The 25376-nt window shown below is 38.9% G+C and overlaps 1 protein-coding gene across 1 annotated transcript; it reads right to left on the bottom strand.

Moving 5' to 3' along the window:
- Positions 1-17807: 17807 nt before the first annotated feature.
- LOC138880871 (aspartic proteinase CDR1-like) lies at positions 17808-18832 on the bottom strand. Its single transcript, XM_070161052.1, has 2 exons — positions 18406-18832; positions 17808-18304 (listed from the first exon to the last, which is right to left on the bottom strand). Exons 1-2 carry the CDS (start codon positions 18830-18832, stop codon positions 17808-17810), a joined length of 924 nt encoding a protein of 307 aa, XP_070017153.1.
- Positions 18833-25376: the final 6544 nt, after the last annotated feature.

Below are 25376 nucleotides of genomic sequence, written 5' to 3'. Positions count from 1 at the left end.
GGATGGTGGAACAGTACAGGGATAGGAAGAAGGATCTCCACATGGTGTTTATTGATCTGGAAAAAAGCGTACGATAGGGTTCCTAGGGAGGTCTTATGGAGCTGCTTAGAGGATAAAGGGGTCCCGGTTGACTATATTAGGGTGATTAAAGACATGTATGCTGGAGCTAAGACTCGGGTTAGGACAGTAGGAGGCGACTCTGAACACTTTCCAGTTGTTACGGGGTTGCACCAAGGGTCTGCGCTCAGCCCATTCCTATTTGCCCTGGTGATGAATGCACTGACTCATCATATTCAAGGGGAGGTGCCATGGTGCATGCTATTTGCTGATGATATTATTCTAATTGACGAGACACGAGGCGGCGTCAACGAGAGGCTAGAGATTTGGAGACATGCTCTTGAGTCTAAAGGTTTCATGTTGAGCACGACGAAGACGGAATACCTCGAGTGAAAATTTGGAGTTGAGCCGACGGAAGCGGGAGTTGAAGTGAGGCTTGACTCTCAAGTCATTCCCAAGAGGGGTAGTTTCAAGTACCTTGGATTGGTTATTCAGGGGATCGGGGAGATTGACGAGGATGTCACACACCGTATAGGAGTGAGGTGGATGAAGTGGAGGTTAGCGTCGGGAGTCTTGTGTGACAAGAAAGTGCCACCGTTACTAAAAGGTAAGTTTTATAGAGCAGTGGTTAGGCCTGCCATATTATATGGAACTGAATGTTGGCCGGTAAAGAACTCACACATCCAGAAGATGAAAGTAGCAGAGATGAGGATGTTGAAGTGGATGTGCGGGCATACTAGAGTGGATAAGATTAGGAATGAAGATATTCGAGAGAAGGTGGGCGTGACCCCCATGGAGGACAAGATGCGGGAAGTAAGACTCAGATGGTTCGGGCCCATTCAGAGGAGGAGCACTGATGTACCGGTGAGGGGGTGTGAGCGACTGGCTGTAGTGGGCACGCGGAGAGGTAGAGGGCGACTTAAGAAGTATTGGGAAGAGGTGATCAGACAGGACATGACGTGACTTAGGATTACTGAGGACATGGCCCTTGACAGGGAATTATGGAGGTCGAGCATTAAGGTTGTAGGTTAGGGGAAACTTGTGAATATTTCTACAGCACAATAGAGTGAGACTAGCCAGTTAGGAGTTAGACTAAGAATGTAATTGGTCGTCTATTGATGCAGGGCTTTACCTGCTAGTTTTACTATACCAACCATCTATTTCGTATTTCGTATTCTGTATTTCATATCTCTTATATTGTTGTTATTTTATTATGCATTTTTATGGTACTAATATATCGGCTTCTGTTGCTTTTTTTTGAGCCGAGGGTCTCCTGGAAACAACCTCTCTACCCTTCGGGGTAGGGGTAAGGTCTTCGTACATATTACCCTCCCCAGACCCCACTTGTGGGATTATACTGGGTCGTTGTTGTTGTTGTTGTTGGATAGTAATAAGTGAGAATATATGGCAAGTATGCATTATCTGCATGCTTTAGCTATTATGCAGCAATAAGAAAATGTACAAACAGTCAATTCTACGCGACAATGTTTTTGGTGCAAAGCAAGGATACTTGTAGTATAGGTAGCTGTCATATTTGTGAGATGCCAGTGGATGACTCGGATTGAGCCATACACAGAGTTGGCAAAGGCGCTCTTAAGCCCTGGAGCGAGGCTCAAAACACGTTGAGCACTTCGCCTCGCTTTGTGGGCGCTTTAGTGTCGCATCAAAGCTCTAAAGCATACTCTTCCTTGCCAATGAGTGTAATCCTGAAAAGACGACCTTAAACAATTGATATTTCACTTTATCGTGATTTTGTTTTCAATTTCTCTGTCCATATAATTGTTATTTATGCTTATAATGATTAGTCTTGGACTACATGCATATTTTTACTTTTTCTCCCATTGCACCTTTTTTCTTTAAAGCTCACACTTTATTTGCACTTTTCTCTTAAAGCCTTAACGGACCTTAGAGCTTTTCCGCGCTTTTCGCCTTTGATAACACTGGTCATACAAACAAATTTGTATATACTCTGACAACAAGTTGGTATATAGTAATGAAATGTTTGACTTACTCCAAAAATTAAAAATCTACATTGAATATGACAGTGCAAATTTTTCTAAATATTAAATTGTATAGATAGCTGGAAAATTAGAGAGATTCCAGTGGATCAATTGGTTTGAGTCATATATACTTCTGACACCAACTTGGTGTATAGTAATGGAATGTTTGACTTACCAAAAAACCAAAAAAGAAAATCTAACAGGTAATTTGACAATGGAAATTGTATTCAGTTTCCTTTTATTTTCTTTCAAGGGGTGGAAGAGGGTGAGTGAAGAGGAATTTTCACCTTTGCAGTCTTTCATGAATCAAACTCATGATTTTGATCATGCTAGATGGCATTTGGAAACTAAAGGAAGGTATTGCAGTGGAAACGACTTGTGGCACTATGAATTTGGGAGAGGCAATGATAGATCTGAATCGTTCAGACTTTGTAACAAAAAGAAATAAACCTTTTTGTGTGATATATCTTGGCTTCTCTTGATCAGTTGCCAAAGCTGTGCCCTGTGATCAACTGCTGATCCAGAGAAGGAACCATCCCTTTAACTGCAAACACAATCCTTTCCATTCTTGATGTTGATTATCCTGTTGAAAAGGTGAAATGTTGATATATCAGATCGAGGTTCTCGAGTGACATTTAAAGCTCTTGCGCAGCCGCTAGCTTTGCAAGACTATGGGTTCTCTTCTGTAAAAAGCATCACATAGAGCCTAGAAATCTTGAGGCATAATTTGGGCAAAAGTGTGATCCATTGAAAAACAAAGTGACCTGATTATTAGGGACAAAAGAAGGGTGAAGAGATATATGATGAATTCAAGGTGAGGGTTTAGATGCCTTTCCAGATTCAATAAGGTGTAGCTGAATTTGGAGGAACCAAGGAAGGCTGCTGCATGAGTTGCAAGAAAAATGTTGCCTGAGAAAGCCAGCAAGTTCTCTTGTTGTACAGTGTGAGCTTGGGGATCTCTAGAAAGCTCTTTTTATGAAATTTCTGAGAGGTCAATCGGGGTACGGATGCTTTATTTATCACCTACTGAACTCTTCATCACTTGCTGAGACCATGGGTTTCATATGTTGCTATTATGAAGACGAAATCAAATGGGGGAAGCAGGTATATATGGATATATGTTTCGACTACAAAAGATTTGACAAGTTATATTATATACGTAATAGGGGTTGGAGATCAGTTTATAGATGTTGTGACAGGTTATATTATATACATAATAGGGGTTGGAGATCAGTTTATTGTGTCACAACAGGAGATTCTTCTAGAGGGAAAACCTTAATTAATCTGACAGATAGGCTCATCCAAGTTCTCAGATGGGCAAAAGGTTTGGTTAAAATCTTTTTCTCTCGCAACAAGCTCTATTTGCAACCCCAAGAATGAAGTTTCTGTAGAGGGTGCTGTATTTCAATGTGGTAAATGTATCTCTTCGATTTTCCTCCATGTTTATTGAGTTTTGCTTGCACTTCACTGTTCTCAGGAAAATTCATTTGTACAAATCCCTCAGTGTTAGTTTTTTAGTGCTCTACTGTCTGGTGGTTTTTCCTTTCAAGATGTATGTTACTGTTGAAAAGATTCATCAATGACAATTGCAAGTGCAACTGCAAAAAGACAGATTTTTACTAGGCAAAAGGATTTATTTCTGTTCCCGCAGCTGGTTGAGGATATCTGGGGGCAAATGCATAGATTGCCATTCTCAGGGATGCTATTTTGAGATTTATTTTTGTCCTGAAAGTTTAAACTAAATGTTACACCCCAAGTTTTCATACGTGAGAGTACATCGTAAGTCATTGATGTAAGATCGGAAATGAGATTCTATTTGGAAGCAAATAAAGTAAGTTAATAATGTTACCTTGGAGGTTACAAATATTTAAGATCATGAATAACGATTACCAAGAGGGTTGGAAATCTTAGAAGCTAAACCAATTGAAGAAAATAAGTTTCGTCGAAAGTTGACAAGTTTCGAATGTTATAACATGTACTTTGGGGTGATACTAGGGTTATTAACATGATAAGGAGGTTATTCTATGAGTTATTTTAGTCGTATGATATTCATTTTCTACATTTTGAAGGCAAGCAAGTTGTGGAACAAGAGTTGGCAAAGGTCATCACAAGTTACATTCATAAATTTGCTGAAATTTAGGTCAAATGTATCTGAGAATTTCTCCAAAAATATACTTGGAATAATGGGGTGTTCTACCTACCAACTTGAAGGCCTATGAGTCTAGTTTCTAACGCATTAAACCGTTTGTCAATACGACATCGGAGTAGAGAGATATTCGCATTTTTGCGAGACCGCGCAAGCAGCTCCCAATGGGACCCACTTAGGCGGTGGTTGACCTACTTCAATTTATAAACGATTTGGACGCCTATTTTTGCTCATTTTTCAACTAAAGTTCGTCTCCAAACTTCTCCTAACCCTCCTAAACATATATCACAAGGGTTTGAAGTGATTCCAAAGTGATTACACCATATTTCAACATCAAAACTTAGTTCTAGTGAAGAACAACACCTCTTTGAGGTTGTGTTGTCATTGAGGATTGTTGTGGGCTGTATTTGGATGAAATTCCAAGTTGTTGCTGCTGTCTAAGGTGAGTATAACAACCTACTAATTGTGCTTAAGCTTGCTTGTATGTTGGTTAAGTTGTTAGGATGATAAACTATAAGATAATACTTGGACTAGCTTAAGTCACTTCTATGGTGTTGTATTGCTATTAAGGGTTGTTGTAAAATGAATATAACTTGGATTTTGACTTGAAGTTACTGTAGGAGGTATGTATATTGTGTTCTTGCTTGTGCCTAAGGTTATCTTGATATTGATTAAGTTAAATGGATGGGCTAGACCTGAACTAGTGAATAAAGTTGCTAGTTGGAGATAGTTGAAGTTGTGGATTATTTTCGTTGTTATAAATATATGGTATAAGGCTGGAATCATTGATTAATGACTTCATTATCAAGTTAATGATACTTTTATGTTGAAGTAAGAAGTCTATAAGGATTGATAAGGGGTATACGGATTCCAATCGGAGTTTGCCGCTCGTCGTAATGTAGTTGTGACTTGTTGTGGTTATATGGTGTCTTGATATTGATAATTATGTATTGATGGATTGCTCTGGTCATTGTTGTTGGTATATGGTATTGGAGGAGGCCCTTGTTACAATGGAGATGCTGCCCAAATTTACGTAAACGAGCTACTAGCTTAAGTTATAGACTTAGCCTTTGCTCAGCACTGATTTTGAATCTCCTTATACTATGATAGATTGAGTTGACTTGTTTGAAGAGTTGCTTGGAAGGGATTAAGGACTCAACGGGTTTAAGGTATGTTAAGGCACTTTCTTCTTTCTTTTGGCATGGTCTAAAATGAAATGAACATAAACGATACGCTATTTCATAATGACTCTACTCCTAGCAACTAAGGTTGTCCATGTTGTTCTTTCCTTATAAAATTATTCTAAACAAGTGTGTATGATCCTTAAATCCTACTAAGGTTCATATTGATGGTAGGGATGTCCATAATGTTCTTAAGTCACTCCAAAAGGTTTAGAAGATGATTCCATGAGTCTAGCATGCATTATATATAGTATCTATTTTACTCTACCGAGCCGCGCTATAGTCGGCCGGGTACGGCACCTATTGTGCAACCACTGATCAGTTGGGTTTACCGAGCTCCACGTGGCCGGGTACGATTCTACCGAACCTTATGATGGTCGGGTACGCTTTTACCGAGTCCTCTTTGAGGCCGGGTACGATATGATGATGATGATGCCCACAGAGGCGAATGTTTTAAAAAGTTTATGTATATATATGTATTATGCATTTCATATCAGTAACCCCCAGAGGCACTCTGATGTTACAGGTTGTATCTCCTCTATCTCTCTCTTTACATTACTGTTCTTGTTTATGCTTTCCTGCCTAACATACTCGGTACTTTATTCGTACTGACGTCCCTTTTGCCTGGGGACGCTGCATTTCATGCCTGCAGGTCCCGATTGATAGGTTGACAGTCCTCCTAGTAGGCTATCAGCTCAGCGAAGGTGTTGGTGCACTCCACTTGCTCCGGAGTTGCCTATTTGGTCAGTATGCTTTGGATATGTATTGATTGATATGGCGGGGCCCTGTCCCGACCTTTATGATTTTATGTACTCTTAGAGGCTTGTAGACATATGTCAGGTGTATGGATAATTGTATGGCCTTGTCGGCCTATGTTTCGAGTTTACTAATGGTCATGTCGGCCTTATAGGCCCGTATGTCACATATATTAGTTTGTATATCATGTTGGGTCTTCATATGTTGACTATTCCCTTATGTTTTATTCTTGTTATCTCAGGACGAGTTTTCTAGCTCATTTACTCATGATAACATGATAAGAAAGATATGTTACGTTGGTACTCGGTTGAGTAAGGCACCGGGTGCCCGTCGCGGCCCTTCGGTTTGGGTCGTGACAGAAGTGGTATCAGAGCAGTTCTGTCCTAGGGAGTCTACAAGCCGTGTCTAGTAGAGTCTTGTTTATGGGTGTGTTGTGCACCACACTTATAAGCAGGAGGCTACAGGGCATTTAGGTCTGTCACTCTTTCTTCTTACTCTAGATCGTGCAGTAGAGCTCAGTTGTAAGAATTCAAACTCCTAAATTCGACTTTAGTCATAATACAACGATACCTACTTCCACAAAGATAGTTGGTAAGAGATTACATGTGGATGTGAAAGAGTTGAGTCAGAGGAACTCGATTTCACATCATACTTATGATGAGTAAATATGAGGTCTTCAACAGATCGTGTGTGTACTAAGATGTGTATGCTTCTTAATAAGGAGCCTTAAGGCAAGGATATCTATTCACGAATATGGTGAAAATCTATGAGGGATTCAGAAGCTAGATACAAGTTTCAACAAGTAAAAGAAGTAAGGTGAAGAGGGGTACAAGGCACCCAGATAATGAAGATTATCAATATTTTCAAATCAGGCAGAGAAATATAAGCATTTTGGTACCTTCATCAATGACAGAGGTAAGTACAATTGGCCACACCCATCTCAGTTATGTTCTATGGGAGCTAACAGATATTATTTAAGAGAAAGATGGGATATCAGGATCCAGTTGGAGTTAGAGTAACCCAAAAATTGTGGATAGGTTGTTATCATTAACCAATGTTTCCGAAAGATGGTACAAATGTGGTAAAAGATATCCTTCTAAGACACCCAGATGGTGAACTCTAGAGTAGTACAATCAGATACGAATACTGGAATATTCAAAAATTTCAGAATATAGGCAGTGGGATCCTAGAAGGGACAAATATTTACCTTAGTATGACTCTAGCCCCGAGTAAAAAAAAAGAATGTTAGGCATTCTAATGAGATGAAGCTAGGGGAGCTTATAGGGAAAGAACTTTTTGTTGAAGTTTTCAGAATAAAGTGATAGACAAAAAGAATATTATCCGGAGAATAAGAAGAAAATAAATGAAGCATCATGAGTAAGATGTGATATAGGGGTGATAACAGTAAATCAAAATATGACACGATGACAGAGTCTATAGTCAAAGTGAAGGAAAATACAAGAGGTGACAAGCCTTAAGGCAATAAAAGAGTATAAGCCATAAAATCATATTTTTATTTCGAGAAATGAGTTGGTGACTTCAACGTGATTACCAGGAGGAAAGGTTAGACCCCAGAGTAATAAAAATCAGTATGGGCTGGTGAACAAGATAAAACCGAACATGAATTAGGGACCGGAGGATTTGATAATGGTCGACATCGTGAGAATTTCAAAGATCGTGCTCCAAACAATAATAGAATAGACAACAGACGAATAACCTTTAAAGGTTATTTAGGAAGTCGCTTACCTAAAGCAAGCACTCTGAGCAGAGTTAATCTTAAGGGACTAAATGTGCCAGTTACCGTAGGTGTCACCTTCGTGCGTAAGAAATTTAGTTATCCCTGGTACAGAAGGTTACCATAAGGTGATTAAGGTTCATTGATAATGTGAAAAGACGCCGAATATGAAAAGGTAAAACAAGTATAGGTAGATCGTCGTAGTACTAAATCTTAGTACTCCCCTGAAGGGGGGAATATGGTGTGATATGGTATTAAGTCGGAGTTAAGCGGTTCAGTTAACTATGGAATGGTAAAGGAAGAATGTGGTAAAAAGGAGAAAGGGATGATGTTGGAATTTATTCAGTTCCTGCAGATATGTTGCGAATCCAGAACATTATACAAGCACGACACCGGGGAGAGGCAGTAAAAGTTTCCGGCCAGGATGTTATTGATAAATAAGTATGAATGGACATTTGATACATCTGGAGCTAGTGGTGAGAGATAAGTTAAGACAAAGGATATATCCCAAGAGGGATTATGCAGAATAAATATATATATATATATATATATATATATATATATATATATATATATATATATATATATATATGAGAATGGACCAACGAGTAATTAGTAGTTGATTTAGGAAGAGCCCAGTTATGGCTAGACAAGAGGTCACGGATAAATCAATAGATCATGCAAGATAAATGTAGTGAACTGCAGCATAATGAATTCAGTCTCGCAGATACAAGATCGCAATCATTTGAAAAAAATTCAGATAGGAGTTGAGGCAATTAAAGGTACCACTTTTAAAGGTTTATGAAAATAAGAGAGAGTGTCACTAAGGAGACAATAAAAATTTGAGCTTAGAAGTAACCCTACGAGCACAAAGGCATAAATTTATGTAACTAAGGATTATTATAGGCAAGTAAGAATAACGAAAATTACCTTCGGGTGTACGATATATCAAGCTCGCAACTTTACAAGAGCCAGAAGGTCTCCCTAAGTACTACAATGAAAGACTAGTTGAGGAAATAAGGAAGAAGGTTTCCACCTAAGCATAGTGAGCTAGAGAGTAAATGATCCTGTAACAACAGTCTCACTACAATATTGTATACACTCCATAAGAAAGTGGCACCTATCATGGCTAATGAATGGTAAAAAAAGAAGCTATCAAAGGTGATGTTTGAGATCATATAAGGTACAAGAAATTATAGTATTCGTGGGCAAAAAGGACAAGCCAAGTATTCATGCAACAAGTGATAGAACGACCATCAAAAGTAATTGCTTACATTTAAGGACAACTGAGAAGGCACAAAAGGAAATTTATGGTGCTATCAAGTTAAAGGAAGGTTGGGAGTAGTATAAATAGATCGGTGTAGGTCCTAAGGTAAAGTATTGTAGAGCAACAAGGTTTTAGGTAGATAGGAGTAAGGATATGAAAAGATGAGTGAGAAGGTGACGAGAATATGTATGTCCTCGGGATTAAACCCATCAAAACAAGGGAGCTGATGATTTCCATATGAATAAAAAACTCTATACAGCCTGAATGAACCCAGAGGAGTCTAAGACTAGGTGCATTTAGAAGAGATGGAATGTTGCCCTGGCGGTAGAATAAGGGTGTAATTGTGATAGATAAGAGGATGATTCTTAGGCCTTTGATTGAGTAATGATTTAACGAGAAAGGGATTTCATTAATTGCACGGGATTAGAATACCCCCATAAGATGAATCGCGTTGGGATGCAATGAAATATGGTTATTGAAGTATAGTATTATCCCTAGGTGGATCAGGAAAATCACTTCAGATGTTCCCCAATAAGATGTGAGCCCTAGTGACAGTGTATTACGTAAGAGGTTGCAAGTTATCAGTGATAGATTATAGATCAACATTAAGGTGAATAAACAATAGATGGGTACAAGTTCCAAAGTATGAGATGAGATTTGTTTGTTATTCTTAAGATGAATAAAAATGAGGAAGCACTAAAGGACTTAGATTTATACATATAGGATAAGCAGCGAGAGAGTAACCTGGAGTTGGGTAGCAAGTCTCGGTAATTATAAAACGAAGTAAGTTTTATGGTATAGTATAACCTGCCTAGATGTAGTAAATCCATAAGGATAGATATGCAAGGCTATGAAACAAGAGATAGCAATAGTCTTAAGTTCGATAAAGTACCAAGCGAAAGACATCAATACACCTATAGATGCCTAGAGGGACAGCTTTTCATAATTCTGTATATGTTCATACGGTGAGGCTTATAGATTGGCTAAAAGATGGAGGAAAAAGGGAAGACGAGTCGCTAGGCACTCATATAAGGACACAGTCGTACATACTGCATGATATAAGGTAGCAAATGTTACGATGTTGGAAAAATTCCGACCACATGTCATGGCGTGACAAAGAGGCCTAAAAGGGGGGAATGCCCAAGCGTTTGGATTTATTCACAAAACTGTTGCTTAGATGGCAAGATGAACATTAAAGTATTCGTAAGAGCCATAGTTTATGAAATTGATAAGTGCATCAGTCAACATTCGAGGACGAATGTTCCAAAGGGGGGAATGATGTTACACCCCAAGTTTTCATACGTGAGAGTACATCGTAAGTCATTGATGTAAGCTCGGAAATGAGATTCTATTTGGAAGCAAATAAAGTAAGTTAATAATGTTACCTTGGAGGTTACAAATATTTAAGATCATGAATAACGATTACCAAGAGGGTTGGAAATCTTAGAAGCTAAACCAATTGAAGAAAATAAGTTTCGTCGAAAGTTGACAAGTTTCGAATGTTATAACATGTACTTTGGGGTGAGACTAGGGTTATTAACATGATAAGGAGGTTATTCTATGAGTTATTTTAGTCGTATGATATTCATTTTCTACATTTTGAAGGCAAGCAAGTTGTGGAACAAGAGTTGGCAAAGGTCATCACAAGTTACATTCATAAATTTGCTGAAATTTAGGTCAAATGTATCTGAGAATTTCTCCAAATATACTTGGAATAATGGGGTGTTCTACCTACCAAATTGAAGGTCTACGAGTCTAGTTTCTAATGCATTAAACCGTTTGTCAATACGACATCGGAGTAGAGAGATATTCGCATTTTCGCGAGACCGCGCAAGCAGCTCCCAATGGGACCCACTTAGGCGGTGGTTGACCTACTTCAATTTATAAACGATTTGGACGCCTATTTTTGCTCATTTTTCAACTAAAGTTCGTCTCCAAACTTCTCCTAACCCTCCTAAACATATATCACAAGGGTTTGAAGTGATTCCAAAGTGATTACACCATATTTCAACATCAAAACTTAGTTCTAGTGAAGAACAACACCTCTTTGAGGTTGTGTTGTCATTGAGGATTGTTGTGGGCTGTATTTGGATGAAATTCCAAGTTGTTGCTGCTGTCTAAGGTGAGTATAACAACCTACTAATTGTGCTTAAGCTTGCTTGTATGTTGGTTAAGTTGTTAGGATGATAAACTATAAGATAATACTTGGACTAGCTTAAGTCACTTCTATGGTGTTGTATTGCTATTAAGGGTTGTTGTAAAATGAATATAACTTGGATTTTGACTTGAAGTTACTGTAGGAGGTATGTATATTGTGTTCTTGCTTGTGCCTAAGGTTATCTTGATATTGATTAAGTTAAATGGATGGGCTAGACCTGAACTAGTGAATAAAGTTGCTAGTTGGAGATAGTTGAAGTTGTGGATTATTTTCGTTGTTATAAATATATGGTATAAGGCTGGAATCATTGATTAATGACTTCATTATCAAGTTAATGATACTTTTATGTTGAAGTAAGAAGTCTATAAGGATTGATAAGGGGTATACGGATTCCAATCGGAGTTTGCCGCTCGTCGTAATGTAGTTGTGACTTGTTGTGGTTATATGGTGTCTTGATATTGATAATTATGTATTGATGGATTGCTCTGGTCATTGTTGTTGGTATATGGTATTGGAGGAGGCCCTTGTTACAATGGAGATGCTGCCCAAATTTACGTAAACGAGCTACTAGCTTAAGTTATAGACTTAGCCTTTGCTCAGCACTGATTTTGAATCTCCTTATACTATGATAGATTGAGTTGACTTGTTTGAAGAGTTGCTTGGAAGGGATTAAGGACTCAACGGGTTTAAGGTATGTTAAGGCACTTTCTTCTTTCTTTTGGCATGGTCTAAAATGAAATGAACATAAACGATACGCTATTTCATAATGACTCTACTCCTAGCAACTAAGGTTGTCCATGTTGTTCTTTCCTTATAAAATTATTCTAAACAAGTGTGTATGATCCTTAAATCCTACTAAGGTTCATATTGATGGTAGGGATGTCCATAATGTTCTTAAGTCACTCCAAAAGGTTTAGAAGATGATTCCATGAGTCTAGCATGCATTATATATAGTATCTATTTTACTCTACCGAGCCGCGCTATAGTCGGCCGGGTACGGCACCTATTGTGCAACCACTGATCAGTTGGGTTTACCGAGCTCCACGTGGCCGGGTACGATTCTACCGAACCTTATGATGGTCGGGTACGCTTTTACCGAGTCCTCTTTGAGGCCAGGTACGATATGATGATGATGATGCCCACAGAGGCGAATGTTTTAAAAAGTTTATGTATATATATGTATTATGCATTTCATATCAGTAACCCCCAGAGGCACTCTGATGTTACAGGTTGTATCTCCTCTATCTCTCTCTTTACATTACTGTTCTTGTTTATGCTTTCCTGCCTAACATACTCGGTACTTTATTCGTACTGACGTCCCTTTTGCCTGGGGACGCTGCATTTCATGCCTGCAGGTCCCGATTGATAGGTTGACAGTCCTCCTAGTAGGCTATCAGCTCAGCGAAGGTGTTGGTGCACTCCACTTGCTCCGGAGTTGCCTATTTGGTCAGTATGCTTTGGATATGTATTGATTGATATGGCGGGGCCCTGTCCCGACCTTTATGATTTTATGTACTCTTAGAGGCTTGTAGACATATGTCAGGTGTATGGATAATTGTATGGCCTTGTCGGCCTATGTTTCGAGTTTACTAATGGTCATGTCGGCCTTATAGGCCCGTATGTCACATATATTAGTTTGTATATCATGTTGGGTCTTCATATGTTGACTATTCCCTTATGTTTTATTCTTGTTATCTCAGGACGAGTTTTCTAGCTCATTTACTCATGATAACATGATAAGAAAGATATGTTACGTTGGTACTCGGTTGAGTAAGGCACCGGGTGCCCGTCGCGGCCCTTCGGTTTGGGTCGTGACAGAAGTGGTATCAGAGCAGTTCTGTCCTAGGGAGTCTACAAGCCGTGTCTAGTAGAGTCTTGTTTATGGGTGTGTTGTGCACCACACTTATAAGCAGGAGGCTACAGGGCATTTAGGTCTGTCACTCTTTCTTCTTACTCTAGATCGTGCAGTAGAGCTCAGTTGTAAGAATTCAAACTCCTAAATTCGACTTTAGTCATAATACAACGATACCTACTTCCACAAAGATAGTTGGTAAGAGATTACATGTGGATGTGAAAGAGTTGAGTCAGAGGAACTCGATTTCACATCATACTTATGATGAGTAAATATGAGGTCTTCAACAGATCGTGTGTGTACTAAGATGTGTATGCTTCTTAATAAGGAGCCTTAAGGCAAGGATATCTATTCACGAATATGGTGAAAATCTATGAGGGATTCAGAAGCTAGATACAAGTTTCAACAAGTAAAAGAAGTAAGGTGAAGAGGGGTACAAGGCACCCAGATAATGAAGATTATCAATATTTTCAAATCAGGCAGAGAAATATAAGCCTACTTGTGGTGGGGGGAGGGGGAGGGTTATTCTGTGACAAGTAGCACATGTTAAAAAGAGCTAGGAGAATGAGCCTGTGGTGATGAGTGTAAAACAACGTGTCAAGTGGGAGAATGTGATGAGAAAACAGCTGCGACTAAGTGTGATTGGGGTTTCATAATTTGCAGAAATATTACTTGGATTGTATGGGAAATGGTAGAGGATACTGTCCTGGTTGCATAGGCATTCTGAGGGAGGCTTTCTCCCCTGATTGTTGTTGATGGATGCCGCACTGTTGCTGTTGGAGGGAGGAGTCTTAGTTTTGGATGCACTCCGATCTCCCCCACTTTTGCTTGGGCCACTATTGCTGGGATGGTTCCCGTTGAATCCCCCTCGGACAGACGGCTGGGGCCTGTCGTACTGAGTTCCCAAATGATAATCGCCAAGGCATTCTGCAGCTTGAATGGCCTTGGGTAGGGTGTCTACCCGTTGTCTCTATAGTTCCATACGGGCATGAGGTTTCAAACCTTCTATGAATGCGAAGAGTTTGTCTTTGTCCCCCATGTCGCGTATGTTTAGCATGAGTGCGGAGAATTCGCGCACGTACTCCCGCACTGATTTGGTGTGGCGGAGGTCCCGTAGTTTTCTCCTTGCATTGTATTCCACATTTTCGGGGAAGAACTGCAGGCGTATGGCTACCTTCAATTCATCCCATGTCTGGAGAGTATCTTCACCGGCCTTGATGGCTTCGTATTTGACCCGCCACCAAAGTTTGGCATCGCCCTGAAGATACATGGCAGCAGTCGCTACCTTTTTGGATTCTTCCAAATGGCCCACGACATCGAAGTATTGTTCGATGTCGAAGATGAAGTTTTTCACTTCTTTAGCATCTCGAGATCCGTCGTATGGCTTTGGCTCCGGTATCTTAAGCTTTTGTGGAATAGGGGTGAGGTTTGCTGCACCCCTGATGTGGTTGTCGCCTCCTCGAAGTAGGCTTTGTAGGGCAACATTGACAACATTGAGCTTGCCTATCAAGTCGTCTATGGTTTGCTGCATGTCAGTTAGTCTGTCTGCCTCTTGTTGCTGATGGGCTAAATCGTCGGCACGCTCCTGTTGGAGGTCCTCAAATTTACCATGAATATTGGCAGTTTCGATGGCTGCCGTTTGTCGGTCATCGTCAGAGTCACGACTGATGTTTGCAATGTCATTTTCGGCCTGCCGCATTCGGCGGTCCAGGTCGTCCAACCTTTGCACTAGGTTGTTGTTTTGATCAGGCACCGTATCCACGATGGGTCGTAATCGGTCAACCGTCTCTTCTAGGGATGCTAGACGCTCCCCATGATTCACCATGGTCAGAAATGGTGATGATGGCAAATGTGTTCCCTCGTCCGATGTCGAGCCTAGGCTCTGATACCAACTGTTACACAACGCCTTCCTGATGTTCTTTGGAAGGGCAACGTAAGGCTAAGCAACCGATGTCAGTGCGGTTGCTGTCCGCCAATGAGGTCCCCTCCGCACGCTAGACTAGATTGTCAGTGCCGTGCGGGAAAACCAATGTCATGAGCAATTGCGGAAGCTGAGAGAGAATTGGGTTTTGAATGATGATGATGATTTTATTGATGACTGAAATGCTGATTACAAAGATGCGGTGTCGAAGGGGGACCAAACAATCAAACATTTTCAAGCAAGCATTTTTCTGGTGTCTCTCCCCCTCGACACTGCATCTTTGTAATCAGCATTTCAGTCATCAATAAAATCATCATCATCATTCAAAACCCAATTCTCTCTCAGCTTCCGCAATTGCTCATAACATTGGTTTTCCCGCACGGCACTGACAATCTAGTCTAGCGTGCGGAGGGGACCTCATTGGCGGATTGAGAAGAATTTTTCACTTATGAGTGCTTCACGAATCCCCGCAACCGCATATGTTTAAACCCGCACCGCACCCGCACCGCCCCATTGCCATCCCTAAAAGGCACGTATAGCTATGAATGCGTTGTGGCTTACCGGTTGCCATTGGGAGAGGCATTGACAGATCTGCAAATCATTCAAACATTGGTGACAAGAAAAAACCTTTGATGAGGGAAATTGGAATGTCAGCTGCAATTATCAGTCCATGCAGCCTGCAGGTTGCTCATGGTATGGTTCTTCGTTCTGGTGGCTTGGCTTGTTTCTTGACATGAAGGAGTTTTCATTTAAATCATGTCACAATGTTGCTGTGGATATTTTCAATAGTATGAGGTTTTGGTTTGCTATATCTTGGCTTCTTGGTCAATTGCCAAAGCTTCTAATCTTAAAAGTCGATGATCAGATGCTTATAACACCCAACAGGAGTTAAAGGTAAGAGGAAACAGATCCAGAAAGCTACTTGGATTTCTGATGGGACTCACTGGCATGGTACTTGGTCATCAACAGAAGAAGACCATTCAAGATGTGATCATGAGGGTTACAGATCATTGTGGTTCCTCCAAATGCAGAGCCACTTTATGGGAAACAGGTATATCAGAAGAACTTGATTGACACAGCAGACATTGATATAAGATTGCCGATTCTGGTTTATGTTTCCAGAGAAAAGCGCCCTGCTTTTGATCACAATAAGAAAGCTGGATCCATGAATTGTTTAGTTCGAACCAGTGCAATAATGTCAAATGATGCATTCATTATCAGTCTTGATTGTGACCATTACATCTATAACTCCTTGGCCCCGAGAGACGGATGGTGTTTTATGCTTGACAAAGAGGGTGATAGGATCTTTTATGTTCGGTGCTCTCCCTCAGATGTTTGAGAGTATTGATCCACATGATCAATACGCAAACCACAATAAAATTTTCTTTGATGTCAGGATGAGAGACTGGATGGTTTACCACGTCCAATATGATTCTCCATGCGTTGCGAGGCAAATGTTGCCTGAGAAGGCCAACAAGTTCTCTTTCCCGTACAGTATGAGCACTGAACACTTCATCACTTTCTGAGGCAATGGTTTATTGGTTTTCATAAGTTGCTATTATGAGGACAAAACCAAATTGGGGAAACAGGTAGGAAGGATATATGTTTCGACTAACAAAGATGGTGTGACAGGTTATATTATATACATAATAGAAGTTGGAGATCAATTTATTGTTTCACAACAGGAGATTCTTCAAGAGGGACAACCTCAATCAATCTGACAGATAGGCTCATCCAAGTTCTCAGATGGGCAAAAGGTTTGGTTAAATTCTTCTTTTCTCGCAACAATGCTCTATTTGCAACCCCAAAAAAGGATTAAAAATATAAAGTCATAAACACACAAAAAAGCCAAGAGGATCCAACATATAATATATTTACTTATCTACACTGGAATTCTCCAGCGAAGGGGTGTCAATTGACGGACAAAGGTGGCTCCGCCACTACATAGCAGGTAATTTAGTGCACCGGCCTGCCTTTTTTATCTAGACTGATTTACTTATTTCACTTGCTGTTGAGTGTTGTATCAAGCTTATATGCAGGAGTTTGTATTGTTCTTCCTGCATAATAGCATATTAACGATACCCAAAATTATTGTTTGTAAGTTAAAACCAAGAATACCATCTCCTAGAAGTGTTTTTTTTTTTTTGCATATCTTAATTTGGATTAGAATTGTCCCCCCACATTTTCAACAGTAGACCTCTTTGGGATGATTGGATCTGAAACCCACTTTTTCTACTGAAACTTTTACGTATTACATATATGAAGAATTAGCATTTTAGCATTTGAACCATTGCTAAATAAATACAAGTAACAAGTAACAGAAGTTGGTTAATCTGCTGAAGTGTAAGGGCAGATAATGCTGTGTATGATATACACAATGTGGTCTTCTCTTTCTCATATTTTCTCATATTTCGCATAACAGTGCGAGCTTAGTGCATCAGCCTGTTATTTTGATATAAAATAATTTTCAAATTCCAATACTCTTGAGACGATTGGACCTAAAATCTCTTACTTGATGTTGTTTACTAATATTTTCTTGGGTAGGTTCTTATTATTAAGTGTTGTAGTTGGAATTCGAGTATGTGCTTTTCGTTTCTCATGCTAAGTTGAAAAGTTAATTATATATATCTGAGCAACTGAACATGTTTAAAACACTATAGAAGGCAAAGATGTTGAGAATATTAAGACTTATATCACTTAAGTAGAAACATCAAAGAAAATCACATCGTAATGATCAATCAAACAGACGGTCACCATCTATCCTAGTGAAGGACATTCTCATAGTGTTAAAGTCAAAGCTGTCATAGAAATATTGTTGTGCCCAAACTCCAAGTATGCTAAAAGGCATCTTCTTACTTTCAGAAATTTGTATAGACAAGCAGAAATGATCAACGCGATCTTGTCGAAATAAATTGTCAGCACTAAACTCCATTTTAGCATTTTCAGAAAAATGATATGCTATAGTTGGAAGTCCTTTAAGATCCCGAGCGACAATTCCATAGTAGCAAAGCTCTTCTGGTCTGTTGCTTATAAATTCTTCTAACGTCGTACCAATCACAGATTTAATTTCTTCCTTCAGTTTCTTGTAAGCTATCTCAGGCAAATAACTCGATGTGGCCCCACTATCAACAATCATTCCACCTTGGTGATCGATCCTCTTGAATATAATTGGATCAATGTCAAGAAACTTGTCCCCTACATTGATCTTTTCTAAAGTTATGTAGTATTTGCCTATAACCATAAACATGGGAGTGGACGCTCCTTCAATTAACCATAACCATTGCTTAACTCAAATGCCACAACTTCAGAGGCAAGATGTCCCCTAGTCCTACCTGTTGCATAAGAATAAGTATCCTCACATCTCCTCGTTGAGACACCACATTTGCCTTTAAGAATCATAAGATTACAAACAGATGTCCCACAATACACATCTTCAACATATGATGAAGATTCTGCATAGCAGTATAATGGAGCTGGTGAGCCTTCACCACCAATAGTAAAGCCACAATGAACCCAAAGTAACAAACTACCGGTGTCCATGGTAAGAATTTGTGGTATGGCGGGTGTACCATTCTTTAATGGAACAAGAAACTGAGAGGTATATGCTGGGTAAATCTGAATTTTATTGCCATCTTTTTCCAGATCAGTTATAAGATGTGAAATGCGAGTCTCTGATCTCTCATTCATTATTCTCACACGATCTTCAAGTGTGAGTTCTGGATTGTAGAAAGGCGAGTTCACTGCTTCATAGTGAATCATTTTTATGACTAGTCTCTCATGATGGTATGGGGAACTTGGTGCGGTTACAAAATTTTGTAACAATAGTAATACTACAAGAAGCAATTCCATCATTTTCAGAAATTAACAGGAGAGCTAGTTGTTGGTAATTTTTTTTGCCTTTCCTTTGGAAACTAGAGACAAGTAATTAAGAGAAATGGGGTGCATGGAGTCATGGATAGTTTCTTCTTATAGATGCATTCTTAGTTTCTGATCTAATTAGACGCTTCTTTTTCTGTACATAAGGTTTGAGTTCTTAATCTTGTCAGAACACACATTTTGCGAGTGCATATATAGTTCATAAGAAGTTGATGAAGTATACATGATTATAAAATATTGAAGAAAAAAGGAATATATCGAGAGAGCACAAAGGGCCCTTTTAGCTATAAAAAAAATTATTTTTTTTCGGAATCAGTGTTTGATCTTGAAAATTTCAAATTTCACTTGAAGTTGAATTTCAGAATTTTTCGAAAATTTTAAAAACTCCAAAAAACTGGTTTTCAAAATTTTCACTTCAAATCAATCAAAAAAAATAAAAAACGGTTTCAAATTGTATTCATGTCCAAATACGACTCTAATTTCAAATATCATTTTTACTTGATTTTTTTTTCCGGAATTTTACAATTGTTATGTTCCTAACACCCACTTAGTAAAACAAGTGGAAAAGTTATTTTCTCTTTGCTATGAACGCATTGAAATGATCATCTAAAATTTCTACAGTAATACTTTGAGTTCTTTTCATTTCTTAAATTACGTATATTTTCAACATTTTACATTCTTGGAGAGAGCTTGATTCCTTATGTACAAGTTTGATTTTTTTTTTTTTATGAGTTTATAACACGTACGTAAATTATTATTAATAATGTATCGATTTAGAAACCCTACTTTTTCTAATCCCACATTAAATTATGTAACCTAATTCTTTTTACACTTGTTATATATCATTTTTTACATATAAGTACAAGAATTTATTTCATGTTAAAAATAATCGATTTTTAATTGAGTAGTTAAATTGTTCATCACTATTTGATTTAATTATCATTAATATATCTTGGTAAATGATAGATTTGTGAAAGAGCAATTGATTTGATAGTGTTACGTTGAAAATGTAATCGCTGGAATATGCATTTGGTAGTGTATGTGTCATATTTAAGAAAAAAACCGATAAATAATCGAAAAATCGAAAAACCCACAAAAACCGAATCGAATAAAAACTAGCTTATTGGTATGGTTTGGTTCCAATATTTGAAAAACCGACTTACTTGGTTTGGTTTCTTTTTAGGGAAAAACTAACCCAAACGGAACCATAAACACTCCTCCATGCTGGTTCATGCGTGCGTTATCAATTGTCAAATAGAAAAACCTTTTACAAAAGGGTATTATATATTTTTGAAGGAATTTGCAACGGATTCGTAATATATATACTATTTAGTACTACGAGTTGTTATTGTTGCGGAAGCCAAATGTATATAGTGTGAATAAGTCACAACTACTATACCAAAAATTATGACAGCCACCAAATAATAAATAAGACAATAAAGCAACAATAAAGGGAACACCAGAATTTACGAGGTTCGGCTAATTTTGCCTACTCCTCGGACACAACCAATATTTTATTTCACTCCAAAAATACAAGTGAAATAATACTAAAGAGAGAAGATACAAATGCCTTAAACAGATGAGAAGGCAAATGAGAGGTGTGTCTCAATCCTAAACATTAGGCCTTCTTTTATAGGGGAAAAATCCCCTCCAAACTTAACTCCCAACCAATGTGGGACTTTGGCATTTTGCCAAACTTCAACAAATCTCCACCTTGGCAAAATTCCACATTTTCAATTCTCTCTCAATAACAAATTTTGGTTGTGTCTTCATCTTCAATCTTCAGTGTTCAACAATGTTGATCAAATCCAAACAATGTTGAAACTTGACCGCAGTCACCACCTTTGTCAGCATATCAGCAGGATTCTCTGTAGTATGAATTTTCTTCACCGTGACTCCACCTTCTTCTATGATTTCTCGTACGAAATGATACCGAACATCAATGTGCTTCGTCCTTGCATGATAAACTTGGTTCTTCGCTAATTGAATAGCACTTTGACTATCACAAAAAATTGTGATACCTTTTTGTTCAACACCAAGCTCCTTTAGCAATCCTTGAAGCCAAATTGCCTCTTTCACAGCATCTGTAATAGCCATGTACTCTGCCTCTGTTGTAGACAAAGCAACTGTTGACTGCAAAGTAGACTTCCAACTAACTGGTGCCTTTGCAAAAGTAAACACATAACCAGTAGTTGATCTTCGTTTGTCCATATCACCCGCAAAATCTGAGTCACAATATCCAACTACAGACTGATTGTCTTCCTGCTCAAAAACTAACCCGACATCTACAGTATTATGAATATACCGTAGAATCCACTTCACAGCTTGCCAATGCTCCTTCCCTGGATTGTGCATATATCTGCTAATAACTCCAACAGCTTGTGAAATGTCAGGCCTTGTGCAAACCATTGCATACATCAAGCTACCAACAACATTTGCGTATGGTACCTTTGACATATACTCTCGTTCAGCTTCATCCATTGGCGACATAGTAGTACTTAGCTTAAAATGGGAAGCAAGTGGAGTACTAACTGGCTTAGTCTTGTCATCTATGCCAAAACGTTGAAGTACTCTCTTCAAATATTCCTTTTGAGATAAACAGAGTTTCTTTGAACGTCTATCTCTAATTATCTCCATGCCAAGAATTTTCTTTGCCTCACCCAAATCCTTCATCTCGAACTCCTTCTTCAGTTGAATCTTCAACTTATCAATTTCTTCCGAATTCTTGGAAGCTATCAACATATCATCAACATATAGGAGAAGATATACAAAGGAACCATCTTTAAGCTTGTGCAAATACACACAATGATCGTATTTGCTTCTCTTGTACCCTTGCCGCAACATAAACTCGTCAAATCGCTTGTACCATTGTCTAGAAGATTGTTTCAATCCGTACAACGATTTTTCAAGTTTGCACACCATATTTTCTTTTCCAGCAACTTTGAATCCTTCTGGCTGAGTCATGTAGATTTCCTCCTCCAAGTTTCCATGTAAAAACGCAGTTTTTACATCCATCTGAACTAGTTCCAAATCCAATTGTGCTACCAAAGCCAACATAATTCTAATGGAGGAATGTTTTACAACTGGAGAAAACACTTCATTGTAATCAATTCCCTCCTTTTGAGCATATCCTTTGGCCACCAATCTTGCTTTGTAGCGAACATCTACTTGGTTAGGAAATCCTTCCTTCTTTGCAAATACCCATTTGCACCCAATTGCTTTCTTTCCCTTCGGGAGATTGGCCAATCTCCATGTATGATTCTGATGAAGGGACTGTATTTCATCATTCATGGCAATCCTCCACTTATCTTCTTCTGAACTTTGGACAGCGTCTTTATAAGTAGTAGGAACATCATCAGCTACAATTGAGGTTGCACAAGCAACCGTCTCTATGAGACGAACAGGTTTCGTTATTGTTCTTTTTGGCCTGCTGGTTGCTATTGATTCAAGTTGTTGTTGAGATTCCTGAGTTGGAATCTCCTCTACTGGCTCTCCTTCCAGAGGGTAATCTTCATTTGTTTCCTCCTCTGCTTCTTGTGTAGGAAAAATAAATTTTCCCTCAAACTCCACCTGCTTAGAAGCACCTTCATTTTGTTTGGTATCTTCTGTTACCTTATTTACCATAGCAAATTCATCAAAGGTAACATCTCTGCTGAATATTACTTTCTTTGTCATAGGACACCATAAGCGATATCCTTTGACTCCAGAAGTAATTCCCATAAAAATAGCCTTCTTTGCCCTTGGATCCAATTTTGACTCTGTCACATGATAATATGCAGTTGAGCCAAACACGTGCAAAGAGTTATAATCTACAGCAGGTTTTCCGTACCATTTTTCAAATGGTGTTTTGCCATCAATAGCAGCAGATGGTAGACGATTAATGAGGTGGCATGCATATGTAATTGCCTCAGCCCAAAATTCTTTGCCCAAGCCAGCATTGGACAACATACACCGTACCTTCTCCAGCAAGGTCCGGTTCATACGTTCTGCCACTCCATTCTGTTGTGGTGTATGTCTAACAGTGAAGTGTCGGATGATGCCATCATTTTCACAGACCTTATTGAAATGATCATTTTTGTATTCACCTCCATTGTCTGTGCGAATACACTTGATTCTCCTGCCTGTCTGATTCTCCACCATCGTCTTCCATTTGAGAAAAATTCCCAACACTTCATCTTTGCTCTTCATTGTATACACCCATACTCTTCGAGAAAAATCATCAACAAAGGTTACAAAATAGTGCTTCCCACCCAATGAAGGTGTTTTGGAAGGACCCCAAACATCAGAGTGTACATAATCCAAAATGCCTTTAGTATTATGGATCGCTGTACCAAATTTAACCCTTGTCTGTTTCCCTTTAACACAATGCTCACAAAACTCCAAGTTGCAAGCCTTTACTCCTTTTAACAATCCTTGATCTGATAGAGTTTTCAAGGATTTTCCTCCAGCATGTCCCAAGCGCATGTGCCATAGCTTGGTTGCTTCTGCCTCTTTGTCGTCACTGGATGTTACTGTCGCTGTCCCAATAACTGTACTGCCACGATAGCGGTACATATTATTATTCTTCCGATTAGCCTTCATTACCACTAGTGCACCGGAGCATACTCTCATCACTCCATTTTCTGCAATGATTTTGAACCCTTTTGATTCTAGGGCTCCCACAGAGATGAGATTCTTCTTCAAATCCGGTACATATCGAACATCTATCAATGTTCTGATCATTCCATCATGGTTCCTTAATCGTATTGAACCAATGCCATATGAGGTAAGAGGGCTGTTATCCGCTGTGTGGATGACTCCATATTCTCCTTCTTGAAATTCCATGAACCAGTCCCTGTTGGGACACATATGATAGCTACAAGCCGAGTCCATCAACCATATGTCTGATGATGTTGATGACTCTGTTGTAACTAATGAGAAGTCTGAATCATCACAATCAGCTACATTTGAATCCATAATAGCCTTTCCATTGTTATGTTTGGCCTTATTCTTCAACTTCGGACAGTCTTTCTTCCAGTGCCCTTTTTCTCGACAAAAGGCACATTCATCTTTACTGGGTCTGGATCTTGACTTGGATCTTCCCTTCTTTGTCCTCGTTTGATTTTGAGGACGACCCCTCACAAACAGTGCTTCTCCTTCTCCGCCCTTCTGTTTTTCTCGCTTTCTTTGTTCATAGCTGTACAAAGCTGAACAAACTTCTCTGAGAGAAATTTCGTCATTTCCATGGAGTAGAGTAGTTTCAAGGTGCTCGTACTCATCAGGAAGTGACGCCAACAACATTAAGGCCAAGTCACCATCATCATAAGTTGTATCCATATTTTGCAAATCTGTGACCAACTTATTGAAACTGGTGATATGTTCATTCATCGTGGTACCAGGAACATAGGTGAAGTGAAACAGTCTCTTCTTCATGTACAATTTATTTTGACTGTTTTTCTTCAAAAATTTATCCTCCAGTGCTTTCCATAATTTACTTGCAGAAGTTTCCTTTGTGTATGGATATTTCTGCTCTCTAGCAAGGTAGGATCGAATGGTACCGCAAGCAACACGGTTGATAATTCTCCAATCTTCTTCTCCAATAACATCTGGTTTCTTTTCTTCAATGGCCAGATCTAGCCCTTGTTGAAAAAGGACATCTAGAACCTCGCCTTGCCACATCCCAAAATGTCCGGACCCGTCAAAAATTTCTACCGCAAATTTCGCATTTGACACAATTCTTGTCATAAGCGAAGATGCCAATGATGACGTATTGTTGACACTTGATGTAGATTCTTCTTGTTTATTGTCCCCCATATTTGACACAAATATTATTTAATAGCTGACGACACAAATCAAGATTATTTCCTTTCTGATGTAGAAGATCAGACTAAGCTGCAACTACAGAGCATACTCAGACAGAACCTTGACTCAGTTACCAAGATAAATCTTTTCTGATGTGGAAGATCAGACTATGCTGCAACCACAGAGCATACTTAGACAGTACCTTGGCTCTGATACCAATTGTTGCGGAAGCCAAATGTATATAGTGTGAATAAGTCACAACTACTATACCAAAAATTATGACAGCCACCAAATAATAAATAAGACAATAAAACAACAATAAAGGGAACACCAGAATTTACGAGGTTCGGCTAATTTTGCCTACTCCTCGGACACAACCAATATTTTATTTCACTCCAAAAATACAAGTGAAATAATACTAAAGAGAGAAGATACAAATGCCTTAAACAGATGAGAAGGCAAATGAGAGGTGTGTTTCAATCCTAAACATTAGGCCTTCTTTTATAGGGGAAAAATCCCCCCAAACTTAACTCTCAACCAATGTGGGACTTTGGCATTTTGCCAAACTTCAACAGAGATATCCCTTTGTCTGCCGGGATCCCACACCTTAGTCATAGAATCAGAATATACACATAAGCAAGAATTG

This window comes from Nicotiana sylvestris, chromosome 11 (assembly GCF_000393655.2).
Source record: "Nicotiana sylvestris chromosome 11, ASM39365v2, whole genome shotgun sequence".
NCBI lineage: Eukaryota > Viridiplantae > Streptophyta > Magnoliopsida > Solanales > Solanaceae > Nicotiana > Nicotiana sylvestris.
This window is presented reverse-complemented; position numbering and strand designations above follow the sequence as displayed.